The following is a 25188-nucleotide window of genomic DNA, read 5'->3' as shown; positions in this document are numbered from 1 at the left end:
TTCTGAATATTAGAAACTTACATAACTAATACTCACTCCAAAAGAAGTATGTAGAAAAACTAAATGGTTAGCCATTTTGTTAAGAAGGAAGTGGATTTTATGACTTCAAGTAAAAGGACACTTTCCTTGAGTACCATAAAGTACTTTTTATTATATTTTCCAAAACTCCATTAATTATAAAATCTTATTCTGCGCCCCTTTGTTGCTGTGACATTCGAATAATGATTTGTAACCTTTAAGCGCTATCATCCCATTTCGAATCTGTTTTTCCTCGCTATCGTTCCGGAATAATCGCAAATATTCGGCAAACCCTCTAAGCAAACTTCGGGCAGCTGTTCGCACTCTCGGGATCCTATCTCCTACCGTATCTCTTGACGACCCAAAACAAAGGAAAACGGCACCTTCAGCAGCAGCACACTGCAGCTATCAGAGATTTTCCGATCGCGATAACACTTCAGTACTTCCGGGGCGATGGAAAAACGGGGAAGGGTCTCTAAACAAAGGTCTCTAACCGCAAAACGCCATATCGGAATTTTCTCTGGCCTGCTTTTCAGTTTTTCACGCTAGGCTGCGAGTTTTCTAGTTCAACATTTTAATGGGCATGAAAAAAAAAAGAACAGAACCACTCGATACGATGCGATGCGGTCCTTTTCCTATCAAGCGCTTACACATTATAAAAAAAATAATATATAATAAAAAAGAAACCCTCGTACGCCAATTACGATTTATTTGTCCGCTCTGAAGTATGGAGGTAAATAAAGCCCCTAACCCCGATCTACCTCTATCGGAAAATGCCGGGCATTAAATGCAACGATCTGTGGTCGTGTTCCACCTTATCGAGCACTCTTTTTTTTTGGTTTCGTGGTTGATTTTTCTGTGCATAAATTTGTTCGTTGCGCCTTTCGGGAAATACAGGGTCACACTTCGCTATCACAAACTGGCATTTTGTCACGTTTTTTTATGGTTCGTTTTCGGGTTTTCTGGTTCTCTTGCTTCCCTCCAGCATTTTTCCAGCGATTAAGTGTATCATGCATCCAAATATGCTCATTTAATGCGCACTTGGTCGCGGCCGTCTTGCTCATGCTCTTGGAATTGAAGTGGAATTCTGTTTTTTAGTAATTGCCGTACAGGAAATTAGTTATTCACATTGGGTTGCGCTTAATTTATGCATCGCTATAATTGTTTGTGCTGCTGGAAAATCGCTTTTCATTGTTCGTGTGCGAGACCAAACGGAAAGTTCTCGTTAATGTGGGCGTTATCGGAATCATTACGTAGAAGGAAAACAAGAAAACAAACATCTGCGAAGAGGGGGAGAAAACTCCATATTTGATATGTAACGAAAACGTGTGAGAAATTCCCAAAATCCAAGCGGGCTTTTTTTTATCAGAAGAAATATATGAATGGGCGGGGCCGGTGGGAAAAGTAAAGTGAAAGAAACTTTGATAAATGACTGATTGATCGGGAAGCGCTAACTAAGGAAAACTTCAAGTTTCCCGGGGCAGGCACTAAAACCATGTCAAACAAAATTATCGGCGGGACAAGTTAATGTCCTATAAAATATGAATAACGAAAGTTTACCGCTTCTCGGGAGCTAAATCAAAACAGAAATTAGCAACGAAAAATTTATTCAAAATGCTTTGGCCTGTCTCCCTCCCCCGAAAATGAAAAACCCAAAATGATTTATGACAAGGGGGGCGGGCGGCGAAAAAAAAAGGGGGAAAAACGAAACGAAAACCGAAACAAATAAAACGAGAACATTGAAAATCAACCAAAACGCAAAGCGCAGCAATTAAAAAATCCGTTGAACTTGCCGGCAGTCGTAAACCATAAACTGGGGAACAGACAGAAAACGACGAAAACTGAAAACCCATGCCAGAAAACCCAAGATCCAAGATCCAAAATCCATTGCCCTGGAGGCTTTGACAAGAGCAGAAAACAATTAAACTAAGATTTAATGGTTTTCACACATAATTCTGGCTGGCTTGTATAAAATAAAGGATTACCAGGGAACCCAAAAAACACTTCACTCCGATTTAGAGAACTCCAGACCACCCCTAACAAATCATTTATAAACATAATTGCTGGAGTCACTTCAGAATCGGGTTAAAGATAAAAGATAAATGTGGAAAATCTTAAAGAAAACAAAGACACCGCAGGCCAAATGTTTTTTCAATGGCAAAGCCCCATGATGGTAATTTTTTTGGCTTTTCCACAATGCCGCTTATACCATATAGGAAAATCTATAACTATGTTTTTAACACTTGCCATCGGGACCTCCTGTCGCGGCAGTGGGAAATAAAATCGGTCTTGTCTTTTGTCAATAAATATACGTTTATTTTCTTTACGCGCTGTGACTATAAATTAAATCACGAAAACCCAACGACCTGAACAACAATAACAAACAGAAATGCCGAGAGTTTTCTTGTAGGCCATTTATTGCTCTCAATAATGAAGCCATTACATTCCGTTGAGGGGGTGTTATTGCAGTCGACGCTTAAGTGCAAATGGCCATTAAAAACAATTTAAGGGGCGGATCACCATTCACAGCAAAAGCATTTAGAAATATTGCAAATTACTGCAAATAATTGACAAACATTAAGTGCCAAGAGCCCAGAGGAGGAAAACTCTGGCCGTGGAAAGGCAACAGCTGGCACAGAATTTACACAACATTCATTTGGAAAAATCAAATGTACTTGAACTCAAATTTCAGACTTGAAAATTGATGTTATTGTGATGACAAATCAACCTCAGAGTTGGAAAAGCTTTCTATCTAATGAAACTGCAATTCACACAGGAGTAAGAAGTGGGTTTTTCCCAGCTGCCGATGTCAGGGGGTTGCACTTGATTTATGTATTCTTTCCTTGAGACTCCCGAAAGTGCTTTCTCATCATCGATACCGATACAATGGGATATTTTATTAAATGCTGCAACCGAATTCAATTTCCGCAACTGTTGCCAAAATATCAGCTTAGCTAAGTGGAAGGTCGATTGAGGTCGGGTTGAGGGTGGGGCAGTGATTTGTGCAGGGCGGAAAATTTGAACATTTGTTAAAGCGACTTATTAATAGTATAATCTAATTGTGATTTCCTCCTCGCTCTGCCTTTGATATCCATTCATAAAAAATAATTTCTGCACCAGGGTAGAATATGCGGGTAGCATTTTTTCCTGTCCCTGAGTAAAATACATCCAAATATGGGATTAATAGTAAGCTGCTATGTGAGTCACAAAAAAAGGGATTTTAGTTTTTATACTTCTATGATTTATTAAGGTGGCCCATCAGGTATTAACTGCAGCTGGCCAAAAACTCCCCAAAACTCCAAAAAAAAAGAAAACTAACCAAAAAGAAGTTTCAATTATATTGAAATCCAACCTGATTTTGGTATAAACCACAAAACTCTTGACAACAGGGCCGTCTCCTGTCCACAAATAGAAGTTTCCTTCATCCTTCCGAAGCGCTAATTAAGTAAACAAAAGGGGAAAACCTCTGAAGCCAAACCGGAGCAGCTCAATTAATAATAAAATGCGAAAATGGGAAAATGGGAGCAAGCCAAGCGCAGCTCGTAAACAAGCCACAAAAAAACTTGAACTCATAATTTCCGGAGGTGCTAATAAGTTGCAAAATTATTTTCAATGAAAATAGCTGCGGGGAAATCGGGGGCGGGCGCAGTGGCATCAGTGCAGCAGGACGAAATGTTGCCGGGGCAGTCCGCAAAGTACAAAAAATTGACTTCAATTAAAGTGCCATAGTTGCCTGTATAAACAGCACACGGTAAAATGAAAAGCGCAAAACGAGAACCGAAAGGATAATGATAATTACGGCCAGCCATGAGGAGAGTGGGAGAGTTGGAGGATCTGGGAGAATAGGGGGCGAGGACTACGGTTCCAACTGCTGAATGAGACTGCAAAGTTTTTGTGTTTATTTTATGCTCGTGCAAAAAAAGGAGACCACAAAAAGACGATGAAAGTTTCAATGTAGTGCGGCTGATAAAGAGGAACAAAAAATAAGGAAAGCAGGCAGGAGGAAAGTGCATCCCAGTGGGTGGCTATAGAGCAGCTACATACGATTACGAGGACGTTAAACAAATAAGCAAAAGGCAATGTGTAAAACCGGCACAGGGAACACACAGAGGCAAATGAAGAAGCCAAATGTAGAGCGCGCATCATTGACACACACACAGTCGCACGCCTTTATGGGGAAGGACTCATTCAGGACACACGCCTAGGATCAAAATAATAGCATTGCAAGCCACAGAGGAGTTATTAGGCTTATTTAAAAATGTTAAAATGGGTCATAATAGTATCCCAACTTAATATAATGAAATATCTAATCTATATTACAACAATGCTAGAATTAAAGGAAATTTTGCAGCAATTGTTTTCTTAATGACTAACTATCCTTCTTTAACCATTTTTAGACGAGATATATGCATTTCTACAAATTTTTTATAATTTAAGAGGTATTACATTGACCTCAGCTATAAAAACGCCAGCCGTCAATAAAGAAATTAAAAGTCAAAACTTGGTTGGGCTTCTGTCGCTTTTTGCTGCCAATGCTACCGCTTCTGATTCGGAATCAGAATCTGCTAGTGATTCTGCTTCTGGTTCTTTGCTGTCCAAAATGAATGACTCGCCAGCGGGCCAAGTTCCCCGCTCTATCTTCCCTTCCTTCTTAACCCCATGGGGCAGTAGCGCCACCCCCCTGAAACCACCCAAAACCACCCACTGGGAAACTCAACTTGTTGAGGAGTGACAGACCCACTCACTCGCCCGCTTGTCCGCTCGTTCACCAACTCACTCACCGAATGAATGACTGACTGACTTTCCTACCCTCAAGGTTCATCGTCAGTCCGTCAGTCACTCAAACTCGCATTTCATTCCATTTCCATTTCATTCACTTTGCCTGCTGCCCAAAACAGCCATGTCTCGCCTTTCATTTCGCTGCTTCTTTTTGTTTCAGTGTAGTTTCCGTTGGTTGTAGTAAATTTTTCTCATTTCGCTTTTTGTTGGAGTGGTTTTTATACCCGGTATTCGTAGAAAGCAGGGGTATACTAGTTGTAAAGTGATGTAAGTGAGATAGAAATAACTTTTTGACATTTTAAGGAACTTAAAATTTTATTCATAATTGAATTTAAAATCAAAAGGCAAAAACGAATTTAGTATAAGGTATTATGTTACCCATGACTAAATTTTTTACTACTACTACTTTATTTGATTCAACAAGATCTATAAACATATTCATTATATTGAATAAATATTGAATTCTTTGAATGACAGGACCTTCGCCTTAAGATAGGCAAAAGTGTACTGGGTACCTCTCTGCCGACTAATCTCATTTCCTGTTTCTACTTCTATTTGCGTAGTTGCTGTTTTGAGTGTTCCACTGCTCGCGTGTGTATGTGTGTGTGAGTGCTTTGAGCACAGCAAATGAAGAAAAACCAACTCACACAAACCCTCCCATAGACAGAGTGAGAGAGGCATAGAATGAACTAGCGGTAAATGCATGAACAACGCCGGCTTGCCTGTCATGAAATTTGTATTTGTATCTCAGCGGCTGTTGCTGTTGCCCTCTTTTCCTCTCTCTCTCCCTTCAACACTCTCTCTTTGGCTCACCCCCGCCTTACCTCAGCTCACCGCACCGCTTCCACTTCTTCTTCTTCAACGCTCTGCGTCTCGTGCTCATTTTCCGTTGTATTTTTCGATGCAGTCGCCCCATGGACTTCATTCCCTCTGCGCACTTCGAACCGATCGCTCGTATCGCTCCCGTTACTCGACAACCGAAACCGAATTCGAATTCGAATCAAACTTAAAGAAGCCGAACCGAAACTCAACAATCGCGGGACTTCGATTCCGTTTCAAATTCCTTTTACGCGCTAATATATTAAACACTCTTAAAGGGCACATAAAGTTCTTGAAATTACGACTCTAGCGATTTGTGTGTTTGTGTTTAAAGAGCAAAGTGTAAACAATCGGGAAGAATTGTTCCCACAACTGACGAAAATGGGTCGCCTTTTCCAATACAACCGCTTTGGCGCCACGGATAACATCAACAAGAACATCAGCAAAAAGGATACCCAGCATAAGAACAAGATGGTAAGTTTTTAAGATCCTTTAAGATAGAAAGTTGAATATCCTTTATACGGACCTCTTGAGGGTAAATCCTTGAGTTCATAAGATAAGGGGCTCTCATATGATATAACCTTAAATTCAGTTACTCAATGTTATATTCGTACCCAAATCTCAATCCATCTCTGTATATATCCATGCCCTTGATGACTCAAGTTATTCTGGGCTTTGTAGATTCTAACAGTCTATGCACATTTCACACTCCCCACACATTATCCGAAATATCTATGTAGCCAACCCACGCGCACTTAACACTATCTACAGTGAACTCCCCACTAGGTCGAACAGCTGAGGGGCGAAAAAGCGGGGCATGGCCAAATTCAAAACACGAACGACAACAATTAAAATGATTTAGTGTCAGAGATAGCAGAGACAACAACAACAGACAACAACCACACAAAGAGCGCGCTGCATAATAAACTGAACTGTCGACGTAAATCAGTGGAACACTAAATCACATAGGGCCAAATAAATATGATTTGCATAAAAACTAAATCAAAAGTATATATGCAAACAGAGGGCGATAGTCGGGGAGCGAGCTAAGCTGAGCGTAAATCTGAATTCAAATAAATCAAATTGTAAATGCAGCCTGATTTCTGGCGATAAGTAGAGCAAACAAACGCCGGCCGAGTCGGGAATTGAAATCGAAACATATGTTGGGCCCATAAAGATAGTGATTGATTTTGACAAAATGCATTTCTTATATGCAAACAAAGCACATATGTTATTTGTTTTTGATTAGAGATAAGCACTAACTAGGCTCTATCGTCTAGCCGCGATGCCCGAAAGGTGATAGCTTAATTAAGACAAACTACCTTTGCCAGCTACCTGAAATGCCAAAGTCAACTTTCCTTAAGCCCTCAGCTACTTTGCTTTACTAATCCCCATATTTGACTTGGAATCCGTTGATGCTGCACATAAGATACAAAATGCAGAACAATGGCCTGACATCTGAGCGGCATTTATCAAAATATTTGTTTAAAAGAGCCACGACGAACAGTGGAAAAGTTTGTAATTTTAAACTGAATGACAGTTTGCGTTTGTGCCTCCGCCTTCTCTACTTTTATGCCGACCTTTGCATTTTCCATCCAGTCATTTTTCACTGGAATTGACACCCATCGCCTTCTGTATCTCGTGTCTCTTTGGATTCTTTTCTGTCTTGATCTATGAAAATCCATCTTCCTCTCCTTCTATTCAATTTTCGGTTGTAGGTGTAGATTGTAGGTGTTGGTTGTTTTGGCTCCCAAAAGGATTGTCTTTTGAAATTGGAAGTCTGGGTGTGGCCACAACGGGAGTTGTTTTACCAAGAAGACTACTACAAAGTCCTACAAAAGAGTTCTTCAAAAAAGAAAAGTTCTGCCTCTTATATATCCCTCAGATCTCCTGGGTATAAATCGCTTGACACCTCCCCAAAAGAAAAATCCCCCCCCGCTTCCGTTATCAAAATCTATTACCAGACACAGTCTGTTTACACAGCCAACTGGCTGTGCTGACAAACGATTTCAATTAGCCGGTTCGCAACAGATAAAAGGCATCACTCGTATCTCGCGGGTCAAAGATACAAAACGGAATCGTCACGAACTGCAGAACGTCGAGAGAGCAGAACTAATAAAATTGTCACACAACTGTTGGATCTGTCTGAAATGACCATATGCTGTTGGGCTGGTAGGGAAGGGGTCGGGACAGCAAGCATATTGCTAGATTAAAATCGGAGACAATTAAGACGGAAAAGATAGACTCGACGTTTATTAAAGTGAACTGGAGTTTATTCTGTCAAAGTGTTTATGGACAAGAGATTGCTCTTGGGATGAGCATTTGATTACATTTCATTAGGCAGGCACATTTTTAATTAATTAATCAAAGGGAAAACTTTTTTACAAACTCATTTAATATTCCGCTTGAAGTATAATCAGCATTTATCAGAGCAGTAATATGATCCAACTTCATCAAAGATAATTAAATTAGGCGCAAGGAATATCATAAATATTTAAATTATAAGAAACCAGTCATTTATCATACATTTAATAAGAAGACTTTTGATTAATTAAAAAGATATAAGTAGGCATCTAATATCTAAGACTAATGGTGCTTAAATAATTATCTATAAACTAACATCATTAGGGGAATTATTAAAATTTGTCCCACTTTTAAACTTTCTAATTAATATGAACATGCCAGCTCTCTGTTCATATCATGATTTCAGAACATAATCAAAAATCCAAAAATGAGTTTCCGCATAAACTTTGTTCAACAGACAATGGATTCGAGCGATTTGTGCTAGGGAAATCAGGCTGAAAGCATTTTCCTTCTCGTGTGGCTTATGATGCCATGCTCTGGTGCCTTCAACGCCCTGCCTAAGTGGATTTCTTCTTCGACTGCAGAGATCCCGTGATGGGCCTCATAATTCTCGATGAGATGCAGCTAAAATTAAATCAACTGCTGGCGACGATTAGCAGCAATGAGCTGAGGCATTTAAATTCTAAGGCATTTTAATGCACTTTTCTCCAACAACACTGCACTGGGATCTTTCTCCCTTTCAAGGCCAGTGATTAATGTCTATTTGGCTATTCGTGTTCTACACATGTATTTACATGCAGACTCTTTGATTTTTCGGGGGCCCCTAGAGGGCGAGGAAACTCTAAGGATAGAAAATTAATTGCACCGCTTTTAAGTGCATTTAATTAGGAATTTCCAAGCAGACGCCTTGTTCAGTAAGCTGAAGATTTATTGGGGAAAATGCAATCTGCAATCCACAATCTACAAACTGCAGGCTGCACAAATTGATGAGCATAATTAAATAGCCGGCGACTGACTGCAAGTATTCGACTTGCATGCATTGTAATTTATGCTCCATATTTTTGCCCAACTACCGAATGGCCCCGTCGCTTTGGGTAAACAACAATTTCACTTATTTTCATGCCGTCTGCCGCCTCGACCATCAACTGTCTGCATTGTTATTTTTACGCTCGACTCAATATAAATTTTCGCCCCTCTTCGTTTTGTTCGCCACATGCCACGCCATGAAAATGTAATGCAAATATGCAAAAAAGCTTTCAACGGGATCTAACCCTCTCCATTTTTCTACCTCTTCTCTTTTTTGTCTTATTTTGCCCCCATTCCCAACTAAACTCTTCTGACTACAAATAGTTTTTGGTTTTGGCTTAGTCTGGCCATCAACCGGGAACGTAGAACGTAGAACCTAGCCAACATCATCGTTATCACCAGCCCATGTTGTCCGTGTTTGAGTTTCATATGGCTTCCCACCAAGGATTTGTGTGCATTAGACGACGACTAGACTCGGGAAAAAACTATTTGCAAGCCCAGTTACTAGACTTTCCACACACACACACACACACACAAGCTGATGTACTGGAGTTGTTAGAGAAAAAGTTGTCAGAGTCTCTAATTAAATTGTTCGCCATCTCTCAAAGTGATAAATTCCAAAAGTTCATTGCCTGCTCTTCAAAAAATCGAGGGAAAGATAAATACTTGAGATTCATCTCTGGAACAGCCCACGTATCAAAAGAAGAAACCCCAAAGAGATATGCCCATAAAATGCAATTAAAATTTCAACAATTTTCATTTGCATTTAATAAACCCATCAAAATGGTTTTTTAAACACTCATAAAACAGACGCCTGGAAACGAACAACTCAATTCGTTTTACATTTCAATAATTTTTTATATGACCCAATTTTTTACACCTATAAAAATGCCACAGAAAGCCACACGAAAAAAGCAACAACAAAAAGACAATGGGAGACCATAAAAAAGCCAATGCCACACGCCACATGTGTCTAAACAAAGGATTTACCAGCCAAAGGCAAAGCTAATTGTAATAAAAAGAATATCTACAAAACATACCAAAAAGCTGAAACTATAAACATTTTTCCTGGCATATAAAACTAAATTAGTGAGAAAATCATTTTACGAGCCCCGAAAACGAACTCGTTTAACCAACTAAAAGAAAAACTGACTGAAAAACCGTATTTTTTTGATGAAGGGAGAAGGGGGGCGGGAGAAATGTGTGCGGGACGTGTTTTAAAAAATGTCATAAACTACTCGTAAGTCCATGTATCTCTGACATTTTGAAAGCCCCGACACGTGTGTCCGTGCTGGGATCACTTTGAGTTTCTTTTGCTGTGGCATAAAACTGTCAAATTAGCTGGAACTAAAAGCGAGATGCCTACAAAATATTCAAAAGCGCTCGACTAATGGCCCGGAGCCAAATGAAATATTACTAATTTCGATACGAAAATGTCCAAAGGAATTTTTAGAACAGAAACTTTTTTGGGAGTGGGTGGTAAATAATAGAGGGTGGCATAAAAAAGACAAAGGAAGTCTTGTTTTGGCAGCACAGCTGCTTTGGCAATTGGCCAATTTGCGAGCGGATAAGTAGCCAGTTAGTTTGATATTGCGGTTGCAATTTAAAAGCCACCAGTAAGCACTTACCAAGGTGGAAAGTTGTGGGTTGGCCGAGTGAATGTGTGTGTGTGGGGTGGTTTTGTTTTTCAAGACCCTTCAGCAGCTGCTTGATTTTCCAGAGCTGGCTCAAAAATTCAGGCATATGTCGGCTGGGACCTCAAGTGGTGTACAAAGGAAACATTTCAATAAATTCATCGACTCACTCCGGGCACTTCAACTAATTTCTCCCCCTCTCCCCATTCCCCTTCTAAATGCACAATAAATGAAAATTTAACAACTGTTTTTATAAGGCCAAAAGGAGGAGAAGGTAGAAGGGAGAAGGCCAAAGGGTCTACACCTACCTTCCTTCTTGTCTGTCAGCTGTCGAAGGTGCCTCGATTCGGTTACCTGAGTTTTTATTGTAACACATTTTGATTACGAAAATATGCTAACACCTCGCTGGCCAAACAAAAGAGCTCTTTGGCCAAGAATGGAAAACCCGGCCCGGGGGCGCTGTTTCATCATCAATTAGAGCTCAACCTTTCCGCAGGGCAGGATCGGAATATATAAACCAATTGGGATGGGGATAGACCTATGATTATTGCATTAGCACGAACACCATCAAAAGAATAGGGCCAACACGCCAACACCTTTGGGCCACTACTGTATGCTGGATTTTATTTCGTTCCCAATTTTCTTCTTGGGCTCTATTATCATTGAAATTACTGTTGTGTTCCTTTTCTTTGGCCTGACTTTGAGCTGGGCTTGCATAAATTAAAACTCATGTAACTGGCAAGAATCGTAGCCATTAAATGCTTGTTGCTTGGCCCATTGTGTTTGATTTAAGCCGATAAAAGGTACACTTTTGAGGCATTTCACGCCGCTTTTCCCCCCAGCCGAAAAATCAAATACTTTCAACAGATTTATGCGCTGCGTGGCCACATCAAAGAAAACTCTTTTGGCCATGGCTCGTTGGCCACGAATTAATGACCAACTGGCCAAGATGTAGCAACAACTTTTCGGAGCCTCCACCATGTTTGCTCACAAATAAACAAGATTCCCAATTCGAAATGCAAATCGTTGGGGATGGCCTGCAACGGAAGTTCTGCGTCTGCACTTCCTTTGTTTGCCTTTCCAAACCTCTAATTTATTGAATGTGTTGAATTATAAAGCCCCCCATCCTGTCCCGCCACTGGCAATCGAATTCAATTTTGTAATCCCACGGCGAGTAGTACCTGGTCTTCAGATTTCCTTTGTGGCCAGTACTCCTCTTCAATCGATTGCTCATTATTTTGCCATTTTTCCATCGAGTATGTGTGCGTGCTGAAGGGTGCCATGAATTTACGGATCACAATGCACAATACCGAGGGGTGTATGTGCACCATGGTAAGTGCAGTAGTCAGAAATACGGGGAAGATGCGGAACTCGAAGCAGGAGGTTGCATCCCAGTCTATATCCATTGGTTCAAGCCATTGCTCCCAATACGAGCAGTTTAGATTGTTCACGTTCTCCATTTTGTCTTTGTTCGGTTTGAAAATATATTTCTATTGATATTTTAAGCCCTCAGCTACTAAGTTTAAAGCATAAACCCTTCTCCATTAAGCAAACACCTAGCAGAGTGTTAAATTGTGCCACCTCAAAAAGTGAGAATTATTTAAATATTTTTAAAGTAAAAGTAGGTGTTGAATAAAAAACAAACCCACTGGCAACCCTCGACAGGAGCTGCATATGAATATTTTATAAGCGAAATGAAAGGCAAATACGAGCAGGGAAAACAACGGACTGGCAAATTGTACAACAATGAACAAGTAGAGCAAGCGCATTACAAGGATATCACAGCAGCAGTGACCCAAAAGCATTAGCAGAAGCAGTCCTGGTCGTTGGGTTTTTAGAAGGGAACTGTAATAGGAATGGGAATGGGAATGGGAATGGGAATGGGATTGGCCTAACAAAGGCGAAAGCAGAACAAAGCCAGGATAATGGGATGACAGTGTGTATGTGTGTGTGTGTGCTATCTTCGTGGCTGTTGCATAAGAAGGTCCTTCGAGTGAAATGGTAAACCCCGAGGTAGATAAGATTTATAGGGACACTCCATGACACTTTCTACAAATTTTCTGACCAAAACTAACAAAAAAAACCATCTTATTTTTGTTCATCCGACAGCTACGCAATGCCATCAAATGTCCTGGTTACTCGGACATCTATGGTCACTACAATACGGAGTCGGCATTCGAGAAATGCGAACAATGGAGCAACAAGCTGCAATTTCCAAATGCCGGAGATATGGATAAACAAGAGCCGATCCAGAGTCGCACTCACAAGGTCTACGACAGCATGAAGAATTTTCTGCACCGCAAACTCTTTGCCCAACCCTCGCAAAAGGAACAGATCTTGAACGAAGAACCCACCAGCGACTATGATGAGGTGTGTATGATATACGATAAGAAAATATCAAGAATTACATTTAACCCAAAATTAAGAATGTGAACTGGAACGCCTTTTTGATAATGGGGTTATGGTAATGACTATTTTGATATGTGGAACCATTTTGGGTTAAATATTGTGGTTAAACCCAAAAAGGTTTCTATAAGTGGCACCATGACTTTAAGAACCCTTTCTTTTTTGAATGGTAATTTAATTGGTTTTTCTCCTTTCTTTTTTAGCAGGACCTTCTCGACTCCTCGTACCATGCCGACGCGGAAGAAGAGGAGGAGGAACGCGATGCGGATTGCAGCTGCAGCTCCACCAGCAGTAGCACCACCAGCAGCAACCCAACCTCGCCCAAACGCTCGCCCCAGAAGTCTCTATTGTCCCTCAACTGCTGGCAGAGCAGTCAGCCGAGCAGTGACTCCAATCCTGAAGAGGAGGAGGAGGAAGATGCTGAGGAAGACTCCGATGCCGGGATCTCCGATTGCTGTCAACTGTTAGCTGAGAATTCACCCAATTCCATTAGCAAACGCCGAAGAGGAGCTCCTCTGTTTACCAGATACATCAGCGCCAACCAAAACTCCGATGATGATGATGATGAAGAACCAGAGCTGCTGGCGTGTCCTTGGTATCAGCCAAGGATCACGGCAAAGGCAGCAATGGAGCACCTGCAGCAGGCCACACCTGGAAGTTTTCTTCTGCGGCGCAGTACTCCACGACATTTCGAACTGGTCCTGCGACTGGAGAGGAGCAAAAAAGTCAAGACCTATCCCGTGCAGTCCACCAGGAATCAGATGTACCGCCTGAAGGGTGCCAAGAAGCAGTTCACCAGCCTGAAAGCCCTGATCACGCACCATTCCGTGATGTCCGAACAACTGCCATTGCCATTGGATATGCCCAGGGAGCGTCATGTGGCGAAACCTTCATCAGTGCGCTATGCAGATGACTTCGAGCCGTTGGAGTCCCTGCAGCTACTCGGCATCCTGAAGAGTCTGCAGGCCAAAAGCATCGAGATATAGAAAATAATCACTAAGCGGGGTTTCATGGGGCGGGACAAATAATATCGAACTGCAAAGGGAACGATAGGTGAAAGTAATTAAGGAAATTTGTTTGTTCTATGGTTAAGTACATGTGATATAGTTTACGGACCTTGCTGGCTGAGCAACCCTCGAATTTAGTTAAGACTACCAACTAATTGAAATATTTTGTATCCGATAAGTATGGGCTAAGTTTTCTATTGTGAAAGTGAAATATGAATAAAAATCAAACAATGGCATTCAGCAAAAACGCACAACCCTCGAGAGTTTAATGTGTCCACGCCCAGGCAATCGATGCGTTTCCTGTTTTGCCCCCCTCAACCTCGACCACGACCACCACACCGACCCTCAGGAAACCTCTTTGGAGGGTTGGCCAGAGGAACGATTCACTTACATGTGATTAGCGATTCGAGTGGCTCTCATTAATTTTTCAAGTGCGGCTCGTGGAGCTCTCCACGCAATTCGTTTGGCAACATGTTGCTAGCAACATTTTGGTGGCATGAATAATTACAGCGGCTATATTAGTTACAACATTCAAGGGGGTTTCTCGTTTGCACTGTCAAGTTGTGCAGTCGCACGCAACTGAATAAGTTATAGCTTTTTTCAGGTGAAATACCAGATTTTTTCCATGCTATTTTTTCCACTTGGAAAAGCATTTGAAATAAAGATGGAAATTTTTTGTTGTAAAAGAAAATGATACAACATCCAAGCGGAAAAATCTATTAAAGTATCATAGACCTTTATAATCAGATTAAGGATTTCTTGATTTTACAACTTTTGTTTTAAGAAAATAAGGTTACTCTAAGGGATTTTCCAATATGTTGACAACTATTTTACACATTTTTCTACATGAAAAGTTCTTTTTCTACATATATTTTTACATACGTTGTTTTCTTATGAGCGCATAAGAGTATGCAATCTTTTTATAAAGCCAGAAAAACCTGCAGGTCAGGGCTCTGACATAAATTTGACAAAATTTTTAAATTTTGATTCGAGCTGTAGATAAAACTATTAGTCTTAAGTAACAAAGCAAATTTTAAAATTATAAAAGTATTAGATAAAGTTGCCACTTGGTAGCCACTGCAGTGCACTGCTCATCATGACAATAAACTTCTTTTAAGTAAAATGAAATGTAATCCCAAAAGCAGGCAATAAAACAGAAAAATAAGGATAATCTGAAAAGACAAAAATGCGGTTTAATTCATAATTATCAAGGGCTTAATAAAAATATTAAAGAACATTCCCAATAATCCCCAAACGTCAGCAATTTCACTAAATCATTTTCAGTTTAGCCAGTGCACTGGCAGTGTGTGAAATACGACCTTTTTACGGCCTATGATTGATATTGGATAATATTTGCTTTCGCCAAATAAAGGCCATAATTCAGAGAGGTCAACAATTGGCAGGCAAGTGCATAAAATATTTAAATATAAACTACAAATATTCGCACTGACAGCAGCTGGACAAAGGCCGGACGGACTTTAACCCCAGAGGCCGTATAAACAAAAGGCCATTAACAATAACGAGACCCTGGGAAAGAAAAAACATTGGCAAACAAATTATAAATAAATGGAAATGCTGACAGCATTAATAACGTTACATCATTAATAAGCGAATCGAAATGAATACAATAACTGAAAATGGAAAATGTAATAATTATGACAATAAATTAAGTGAACGTGGTCTGGTCCTGGCTTTCTTTTAGTTTTATTTATTTATTTATTTATTTAACTGGCGCCAGTGCTTTACGATTTAAATCGAAGTCACCCAATCATTAATTGCCTGCCAATCAGACTGACCGCAAAATGGGAAAATTTTCAATGAAATTGTCTTCGAAATTGCCAGAGCAAACAGTAGTGGTTATTCCACTGACAACTGGATTAATGGAAAAGGATAATCTGAGGGTCTGGGATGGGCAATATGTATCTCAGTTGGCAGTTTTTGATTCAAATTTAAATCTACGAAGAACTCTTCCAAAGAAACCTTCTGATTCTCGAGTATCCTCAACCTAATGGAATTCGAATTGAAATTCATAAAAAGGGAAGCCGGAAGTGTATGTCCAGGCATTCCGGTATGTGGGAATAAACATTCAGCATTTTCGCTAATGAAGTGCTTTCATCTGCTATGTATGCTTGGCTTCTTTTCGTGTCCCTTTCACTTGAACTGTTTGCATAATTTTTGCACGAGTTTGTTTAGCTTTTCAATGCTGACAGCTGAAAAGGCAACCAAAACCGAGAGTGTCGTCCTGTAAATTTCATTTTCATTTCTGTATGCCTCACTAATTACGAAACGGTTGCAATAATTCCAGAGAAAGCAAGCCAAAATGCTCCCTTGGGAAAAAGTAAACACAAACAAAGGGTCATGCAAATGGTAAATTAATTAAATGGAAATTAGAAAGTGGTCGATTTATGAAATTAAAATGTTAAATGTTCTACTCTTTCCTAAGCCCACTTTTTATTAAGTGTTAATGTTTTTTGACAACACAGAATTATTGGCTATTAATAAAATTGCAATTAATTATTGCCATAAAACCTGATTAAAAGAAATATAAATCTGCGGAATGCTATTAAAATATTAACAAACCCGAAATGAGATTACCTGAATGGTTAAAGCTTCATTCAAATATATAGTTTATGTAGAAGTTATTGACAGATTTCCATTCTAAAATCACATTTCCTAGTCCCTAATATTTATGGAAATACCAATTATGGCTTGTTTATCAAACAAGACCAATAATTATTTCTTTGATACCTGCAATTTGATTATAGCTCGGGGTCTCTCATTAGGCAACGATTCATTTTCACTATATCCTTCTGTCTACTCACCTCACACCAGCCAGATTATAACCTGAACCATCCCACCACTGCTAATTACAAAAACAGTTCGTCTATTTGAATACCCCAACCAAGTCCCGGATCTCCATGTTCTGGGAAAATCAATAACTGACGACGAGTGCATCCATGAATGGTCAATCATTCAGGAGAGATTCTGGCTACCATTCATTCATCCGCATTACCAAAGGAGCTGAAACAGGAGCAACAGGAAAATCAGTGGGAGCAGGACCCCCAGCGATGAATGGTATTTGCCATGATGTTGCCAGGATTATCTTCTGTTTATATGGGATTTATTTGCCAGCAAGGAAAGATGTATGGGGGGAAAAGGAAATGCAGGAGCAGGAGCAGTAGCATGTGTTGCCATGACGGCCGCCGTTGCCTTTGTGAGCCTTTTGTTCCTGCGGATGCTGCCAGTCTGGCATTGCATAAATGTTTTGCCTTTTAATTAGCACGCATTTCACATTCGACATTTCAGCAGTGGCCCCTACGTTTGCCTCTTAATGCGCTTAAAGCAGATCCAGCAGCTTCGACGATAATGATGGAAAATACTGGCCAGCTGAGGAGAAAATTCAATCAGCCACAGCTTCGAACTTCCAGTCGAGTAATGCAATCCGAAGAAGGCAAGACGAAAGCAATGCACAGGGAATTTCTTTTTGGAATCTGTAAAATATGGAAATCAAATACTAAATTTATAACTTTCTTTTGTCTTAGGGTAATATTTCTCTTGATAACCTAGCTTTAATATTTAATGATTTATAATAATATATATTATATAAAAAATTTTATTTAAAGTGCACACAGCACTAGCCTGCAGCAGTATGGCGGAAATTATGTGCCACTCGAGTGTCCAACGAGCCGTGACCCGAGTATGATGTAAGTCTGAGAAAGAAGTGAAGGAAAAAAAAAATTGTGTCAGGAGGGGCACGCACAAGGATAACGGAGCTACCGCCCTGACTGACTGCCCGACTTATCCCTTAGCCATATCCTACGTGATCCTGCGACAACAGCAGCGCCAGAAAGTATGCAACAAGCAGTGCAAAGTGCACTCAATTGTTTAGCTGCCCCTGGGTTGTAAAGGGATATGGCAGAAGGGGGTGTGGCAGATTCCTTTGTGGCACACAATCTATATAAAACAGAAAATCAGTTGGCACTCGGCCAAGTGCATATTAAAACCAGTCAACACTCTGAGGTTGGCTAAACTCACTTTAAAGAAGCAAAATCAGATTTTAAAGGAATTTCCTTTCCTAGAATTTATTTCCTGTAATTGCACACTTTATCTTAAGTAAATATTGACTTTTAAGTAGTTGTTTCTCGTATCACATTAATTATCCTTTCCTCGCTCTATCCCGCAAAACAAACAAAGAAAATTAAAGAGATAATTGACCTAAATTGTAGGAAATTGTTTTAGATTGCTTTTGGAAATTTGTTGTTACAACCCTTCTGGGTTTTCTTTAATTTAATCTCTTAGTTTATGCCAGCATATAAGAATAAAACCCTTAATCTGTAGCTTTTCTGTTTCCTAGTTTGAATTTTGCAAAATGTATTCACTATAGACACCGCTTTTCCTTTATGAAAATATTAATCTAATTTCTCCCTTTTGATCCTTTGGTCGTTAAAGCTGTAAATGCTTTCAGGCATTTCTAAAGACTTTCCCAAAATTAATTAATAATAATTCCACCCTTAGATGGCGGCCAAAACTGTAATCATATACCGATAATGAGGCTTTCACGATTTGCATCCCTAAATCAAACTGATTGTCCGTTTCCTGTTGCTGAAAGTCAAAAGGAATAAATCAAAATCCCCATATGCTGCCTGCGCTCTAAACTTTTATCTTTTAATTTTGTTAATTAATCGATATGTTGGCTCCTTCCAGCGCTTTTGTCCCCCGTGGCCAGGCAAACAATTAGAGGAAAAGGAACATCTAGTGGAAAGAGCGAAAAAGGCAACAGTCTGTGTCCCTTACAGTAACAATAACACATGGCATTGACTCCTCACTACCACCCCCTTTGGTTGCTCACATGATTTACAGTCTCAAAACCCGGCGGCAAAAGTTAAGAAATGAAATTTCAAGAAAATTGCACAAACAACAGGAAGCTGGCAAAAGGCATGCGGAATGGAGGGCTTCGAGGGCATTGAGCCAAAAGGAAATATTGTAAAACTCTGGCTATAAAGCAAATACACGATACATATCATCCCGTGGGTAGTGGGTGGTTTGGGGGGTTGGGGCTAGCCAAAAATGTGAGCAGCACAAAAGTCGTTATCTTAATTACTTTTATAGCTTCGATTTGGGGCGAGTGGAGCAGTGGCAGCAACGCCGCCAAAAACGAAAAACAACAACAGAGACATGACAACTGAAAAGGAACAAGTTTGGGAGAGAACGTGGAAATCAAGGATACCCTAGAAGCTGTCATGGAAAGCAGTCCTTTTTGAATTTTTAAGGTAAAAATGATAGGTTGGCCTTGCAGGCTTAAAAATTCATAATTATTATATTTCTGTTGCTGAAAGGTTATTAAATAATGAATATCAATCATTTTTATCACAATTTGTCAACATAATAATATCTCACAAAAGCTTTTATGTAGAAATATGAAGGAGCTTCTTACTAATAAGTATCTCCACCCAATAGGATATAGAGCTAGCCATTTGTGAGCCACTGAAACCACTTAAAGCATTCGAGCATCCTTAAAGTAACCACAAGAAATGCGATACAAGGATATTACGAGTATGACATCAAGCATATCCACACAAACCGCACAGAAAGTAGATGCTGCCTCATTACCCCATAGAAATCTCCGCATATTTCGCACTTCATTAAGTCACATTTTTCAAACATTAACAGGGTGAGTGTGTGTAAGCCTAGTTAGCACACCAGTGTTAATTAACTGCTCGCGCACATATGCTGCTAGCTGGTTATATATATATAATACATACTTACTTATATATAGATGGTATTCAGGTTACTAGAGCCTGTCCTTGAGCTGAGGGAGAGATTTCTATGGGCCGCAGCACACACAGCCTGCTTAATATTTCATGGATGACTTTGGGGCTCGGCTCTTAAACTAGACACTTAATTAACATTTTGAACGATAGCAGCCTGCTCCTCCACCCTGCTATCCGAGAATGGCCAAAATCAATTTCCCTTTTGCGAGAAACGGAAGCGGGAATCCGGATATGAAAGACGAATGCCCGCGGGCGACAATCGCGGGAAATTCCGGGGCGGAGTATAACAACATCACGACCTTTTAGTTGAAATTATTTTACCATTTTCCATTTGCCTGCTGGAGGAGCTTTTCGCCTTTGATTATTTATGTCGCGCTTTGTGGCAGTGGCTGTGGCAGTGGCAACAGCTATGGCTGTGGCTGTGGCTGCCTCTCTAAAAAGCCAACATCAATAAACTGTTGACAACTTGGAAAATAACCGCGAAAGAACTGTCTGAAGGGGGTAAAACGGCGACGAGAGGTGACTGGCACTTTGTTTATTGAAGTGCGCTAAACTTTTTAGTCGCCATCACCTCCGTCGTGGCTTGTTAATATCGAGCAGCGCATTATTTATGGCCAACTTTCCACCAAAACACTTTTATTCCAACGCAGCGCCGCTATGGCAGCAGGAGTATAACTTTTAACGAGTTCTCTTCAGTTCGGTTGAGTTACTTTTCCATAACTCACCTGCAATTTTCTCACTTTCCCGTATATTGAATTTGCTACAAAAGTTTCCAGGCTCTTCTAGCCACTCAATGCCTTAAAGTCCTGGCAGGTAAGAGGTGTTAGGGTTGTGGGGTATAGGAAAAGGACTCTGACCATGGCTACGTCCTTGGCCACGAGCAAACCAACCATAAGCATTTCATTATTAGAACACAAAAATGTTTAAAATTTCATTAAATGGCTGCGTTGTCCGTTTCCATACAAACATGGCCAACATGCTCCCAGAGGGTGGCCAAGAAATAAAGGGGAGAAAGGTGCTTTAGGGTAGCAGAAACTCAGAATACCCTTTCGGGACAACGTTTAAAAATATAAAACTTAAGGCTTAAGGATACATTTTAGCTTCAGAATATAATTTATTAAGTATTTTACGAACATTTAATTTTATAAAATATAACTTTATGTCTTTCCGATTGACCCCACGCTAACATCTTTTCAAAAAGTGTATATCCGACCAGCTGCCAACGCGGTGCGGACCCCTCTCACTTCCCACCTTACTTGACCTTTGCCCCGTGGCTAGTTTTAGCCCCTAACCGCATCATAACAATAGCAGAAACAACAACAACAACAATAGGACCAGCAGACGGACAAAACAATTCATAAAAACGTTTAACAAAACGCAAAAGTGAAATTCGCCCCACAGTCAGGAACTGACCGAACCCAGAAATGAAATTCCCAGACAAGCAGGAGAGAACAACATCAGGGTAGATGGCTATAGGGGCTGGGATCTGGGGAGCCCCGGGATACTGACTGGGTTGCAATCATAATGAGCAGCAATTCCAATCCCCCCCATACCCAAAGCACCAACAACATACCACAGGAGCAACCACCGCCAAAGTGGTCAGCAGCAAACATTGCAATTTCATTTAATAACAAAATATTTGGACAGCGCCAACAAGAGAGCGAGTCCCAGTTCTGATGAGTTAGGGCTTTTCGCCATGGGGATGGCTATAGACTCCTGAAGGTATCAAAGAGTTGAGGCAAATTATTACGTCTTTATGCAGAAATTATTTATGATTGCTTTGTCTAGACTTGGCGGCGTCGATGGAAGCCACACAATGCACCGGAATTCCGGTCTCAGGGAGTCCTTGCAATGTTGGTCGGGTAATTTATGTGCCGATTGCTCATACGCCACGTGCAACGGCTGAGGTGAGAAGTGGCTTCAAATTAGGAAAGGTGGCTTTAAAGTATGGGCTTAGTAGGTTCTTAAAAAACTTTTAAGTTAATAAGAGAACGTAATACTGTTTATTTTCATTTTTAAATCAAAGGACAAAGCAGAACTACTTTAGTGCAACTTTAAAACACATCCCAGTGGGGGCAAAGCAGCGAAAAGAAGTGACTGCGAATTGCATTGGGTAAATTTAATTAACGTCGCATTGAATTTTAATCAAGTTCATTCAGCGAATGCGACACAACACAACACGTGACATTATTTGCATGCGAAATTAACCTGTGACAGGACACCCGCCACTGCCACCGCCACCGTCACCTCCGCCGCTGTTGCTTTTTCACACGTTATTCAACGGTTCGGGATGAGAGTGGGATTGAGGCATTTTTTAATCAAGCTCCGCGAGGTTTTTCATTTTTCTTTTTTTTCCATTTTCATTGGCCCGTCAGTCTGTCAGTGCGGTTCGACTCACTCGTTAATAGATTGGAAATGTGATATTGAAAGCGACTGAACCAACTATTTTCGAGGCTCTTTTAAACGCAGAAGAGACCGCCCCTGGTCAAGCCCATGTGCAGTTGCCAATCAGTTGCCAAATTGTTTGTTGGACTGCCGAATTTTGCTCACATTAGCCAACGAAAACAAATCCACAGGGAGAGAGTGTGGGTTTGCCAATGTAATAATTTCGTTTATTACGGGTGCATCGATGCTGTTTTCCGACATTAATTGAAATATGATTTGTGACTTTGTGTGTCCAGTCGAAACCAGTCAGCCAATCCAGACATCATGTTTAAAGAGTGGTTTAGGCCATCGAAATAGCACTGTGATGGCCAAAGCAAATTTGATCTCTGACTGGCAATATATGCTAAATGAATTCATGACACGTCCTCGCCTCATTTCCCTGCTCCACGTCTGATTTTATTCATATGCTAGCCATGCAAAACTGTCCGAAAACTGTCACTGAACGCACTCTTTCCACTCCAATACTGTTGCCACAGCAGAAAGTCAAAAAGTTTCCGACTCTCGGACCAATATGGAAAATATCAGGAATATGCAAAATGCTCAAGTCAACTCAAATCCTCACTCTGGCTCAGTGGTAAACATTTTTCGAAAACACTTGAAAACAAATTCGAAATAAAGTGAACATGGGCAGCAGTTTGTGGTGAAGTGGTTGTGAGGGAAAATGAGAAATACAAGGGCACTGAGAAAAAGGATTTAGTTAGATTAATATATTTTGTAATATAATCTTAAAGTAGAATTTTCAAATATTTTCTCTCTGTAAATGCGTGTAAAGTTTTGAGCTGTTGGCTGTGGCAAAATTCAATTAACTTGTCCGGCTTGATTGAAGTTTTAGCTTAGAATCTGACAGATTGCCAAAGTTGTATGTGTTAGGAACATTTTTCTCACACTTCTGAGGTGAAAATCTGCATAATTTTCCACACAATCCCGGCAGTTTGATATTTGCAAATTTAGCTGGGATTATTTTTCCTTTTAGTGAAAAGTTCTCCCTCTAATATCGTCTACTTCATCACTTTCCAGTCCAGTTAACCGCTTGACATATGACCGTCATCATTTAGCGCATATACATCTCCGGTGAAGCCTTTTAAGACTCGCTCTTAAAAACCATTCCAAATCACGCACTTTTCCCCCTTTCGTTTAACCCCTTCTTGCAACTCTGTGGCAATACTACCCCTTGAGTGGTCTCCGTTGGCAGCCCATTGAGGGGGCGTGTCAATAGCCCAATGCTGCATTTAAATTGTCCATTCCATTCCATCAGAACGTTTACGAGATGTGGACGATGTGCAGCAATGTCTGAGTTGACTTACAGTGGGTTAAAGATGGTTTAAAAATCTTAAAAAAAAAACAGATTTTTATAGCTTTTCCAAAGGAAAATGTGGCGCGAAAAGATATATGTCTAAAAGTATATACCTTAAAAATATTTGTTAAAAGTATTTAAAACTTTAACCACTGTCTTTCTACAGTCCTTCAGCCACCCTTTCCCACTTTTGTTGGCCACAAGCAAATGCACTTTTCTGGCCACGACTAATTTTATGGCCCCCATTCTCGACAGAAACTTTGTGTGCGTCTCCGGGCTGCTCATTTCTTTTTTTTTTTTAATGGTCTCAGCCTGGTCGGGATGGTGCAGAACGGGTCTGGACTGGCGGAGTAATTCCTCTTAGCTCTTAACTCATAATTGCCAGCTTGGCCAGCGCCGTCTCGGCCATTATGACAATTGGCAATGCACCAAAAAAACCAAAAGCCAACTCCTTTGATGCGTGGCCATGAGGCCATGAGAAGAACAATTAAATGACAAGCCAATTTAATGAGCAGACGGCGGATGGCGGATGGCGGATGGCGGAGATTCCCGACCAAGATGATGTCTTGTCTCAGTTCGCGGCTTAATGGCCAAATTATTGTCACTTTGAAGTTGGCGCCATTAAAGATAGGCGCTTAAAGGGTTTTCTGTTTGCAATTGAAAACCGCATTTTTACAGCTGAAATATTATGACGTTAATTTCCTTTTTTTTTTTTTGCGATTTATTCAACTGGCGAGGCGTCGCTAATTCCCCGCCAGCGAACCCCAAAAACCAAAAGCCACTCACGCGTGATTCGCCCAAAAACCCAAACTGGGCTTAAATTTTGACTTTAAAGCGAATGCAAATATGGCGAAATAATGTATAATTGGGTGGGCGTGGCAATGTTTGACTGTATCTATTTGGTTATTTTATTTACATAACACTTTGGCATTAATCGATTTATGCTGCCCTCTGGCGTTGACTTTTCGCACTGCCTCTATGCACACACACAAACCCATACACACAAACACACACACTTACACACACATACACTTACAGTTCATTGAGCCTTGTTGAAATTGTTTCAATTATTCGCTTTATTTGCCGTGCATTTTCAGTGGCCAGCCAATCATTCGCGATTGTTAGCCCTAGTTAATTGCAATTTGGTGAGGCCAAAAATTTAAATTAGTTATTTAATTAAGTTGCATAATATAGAAGAGCTAGAGAGAGATACCTCAAATCCAGTGGGACATGAAATAAGCCAGAATTTGATTAATTCAATGCCTAAACGGATCCCAATTATCAAATCATATGCTTCGTCTAGCGGTAATTTATTCAAATGATAACGATAACACAACTAACCAGCCAGCCGACATAAAAAAAAAAATATTTCACACAAGATTCCCAGTAACCCCAAAAAGAGGGGAAACCGGAAAAAATCTCGACCATAAAGCTCGGTAAATGCTGTTAACATGGTAACTGGGATAGTCAACACGCACACACTTTCAGTAACAGGATACAAAAACACACAGATACTCTTATACACACACACACGCGTTTTTAATTTGCGTATTTTAGTCACGTTCAGGTAAATCTCAATTGAATCGAATGTGACACCGGATGTGAAAATTGTGCACATTTTCCAAGCATTTTGCCATTGAGCGAGGCAGAGCAGGAAAATTGAGATGGCAATGGATGGAAATGGT

The 25188-nt window shown here is 40.4% G+C and overlaps 1 protein-coding gene across 2 annotated transcripts; it reads left to right on the top strand.

Moving 5' to 3' along the window:
- The first annotated feature begins 5712 nt into the window (after window positions 1–5712).
- Window positions 5713–14244, top strand: LOC108108139 (uncharacterized G-patch domain protein DDB_G0278987). 2 transcript variants are annotated; one of them, XM_017216067.2, is made up of 3 exons: window positions 5713–6090; window positions 12690–12950; window positions 13193–14244. In XM_017216067.2, the coding sequence occupies exons 1-3, from the start codon at window positions 5998–6000 to the stop codon at window positions 13970–13972; spliced, it is 1134 nt and encodes a 377-aa protein (XP_017071556.1). In that variant the 5' UTR covers window positions 5713–5997; the 3' UTR covers window positions 13973–14244. The 2 variants fall into 2 exon arrangements, with proteins under 2 accessions (XP_017071556.1, XP_017071554.1); XM_017216065.2 differs by having other exon boundaries at window positions 13190–14244.
- The last annotated feature ends 10944 nt before the right edge of the window (window positions 14245–25188 follow it).

This window comes from Drosophila eugracilis, unplaced genomic scaffold (assembly GCF_018153835.1).
Source record: "Drosophila eugracilis isolate 14026-0451.02 unplaced genomic scaffold, ASM1815383v1 contig_2088, whole genome shotgun sequence".
In the NCBI taxonomy this organism is placed as follows: domain Eukaryota; kingdom Metazoa; phylum Arthropoda; class Insecta; order Diptera; family Drosophilidae; genus Drosophila; species Drosophila eugracilis.
The sequence above is the reverse complement of the archived record's forward strand: the minus strand, read 5'-3'. Positions and strand labels throughout refer to the sequence as shown.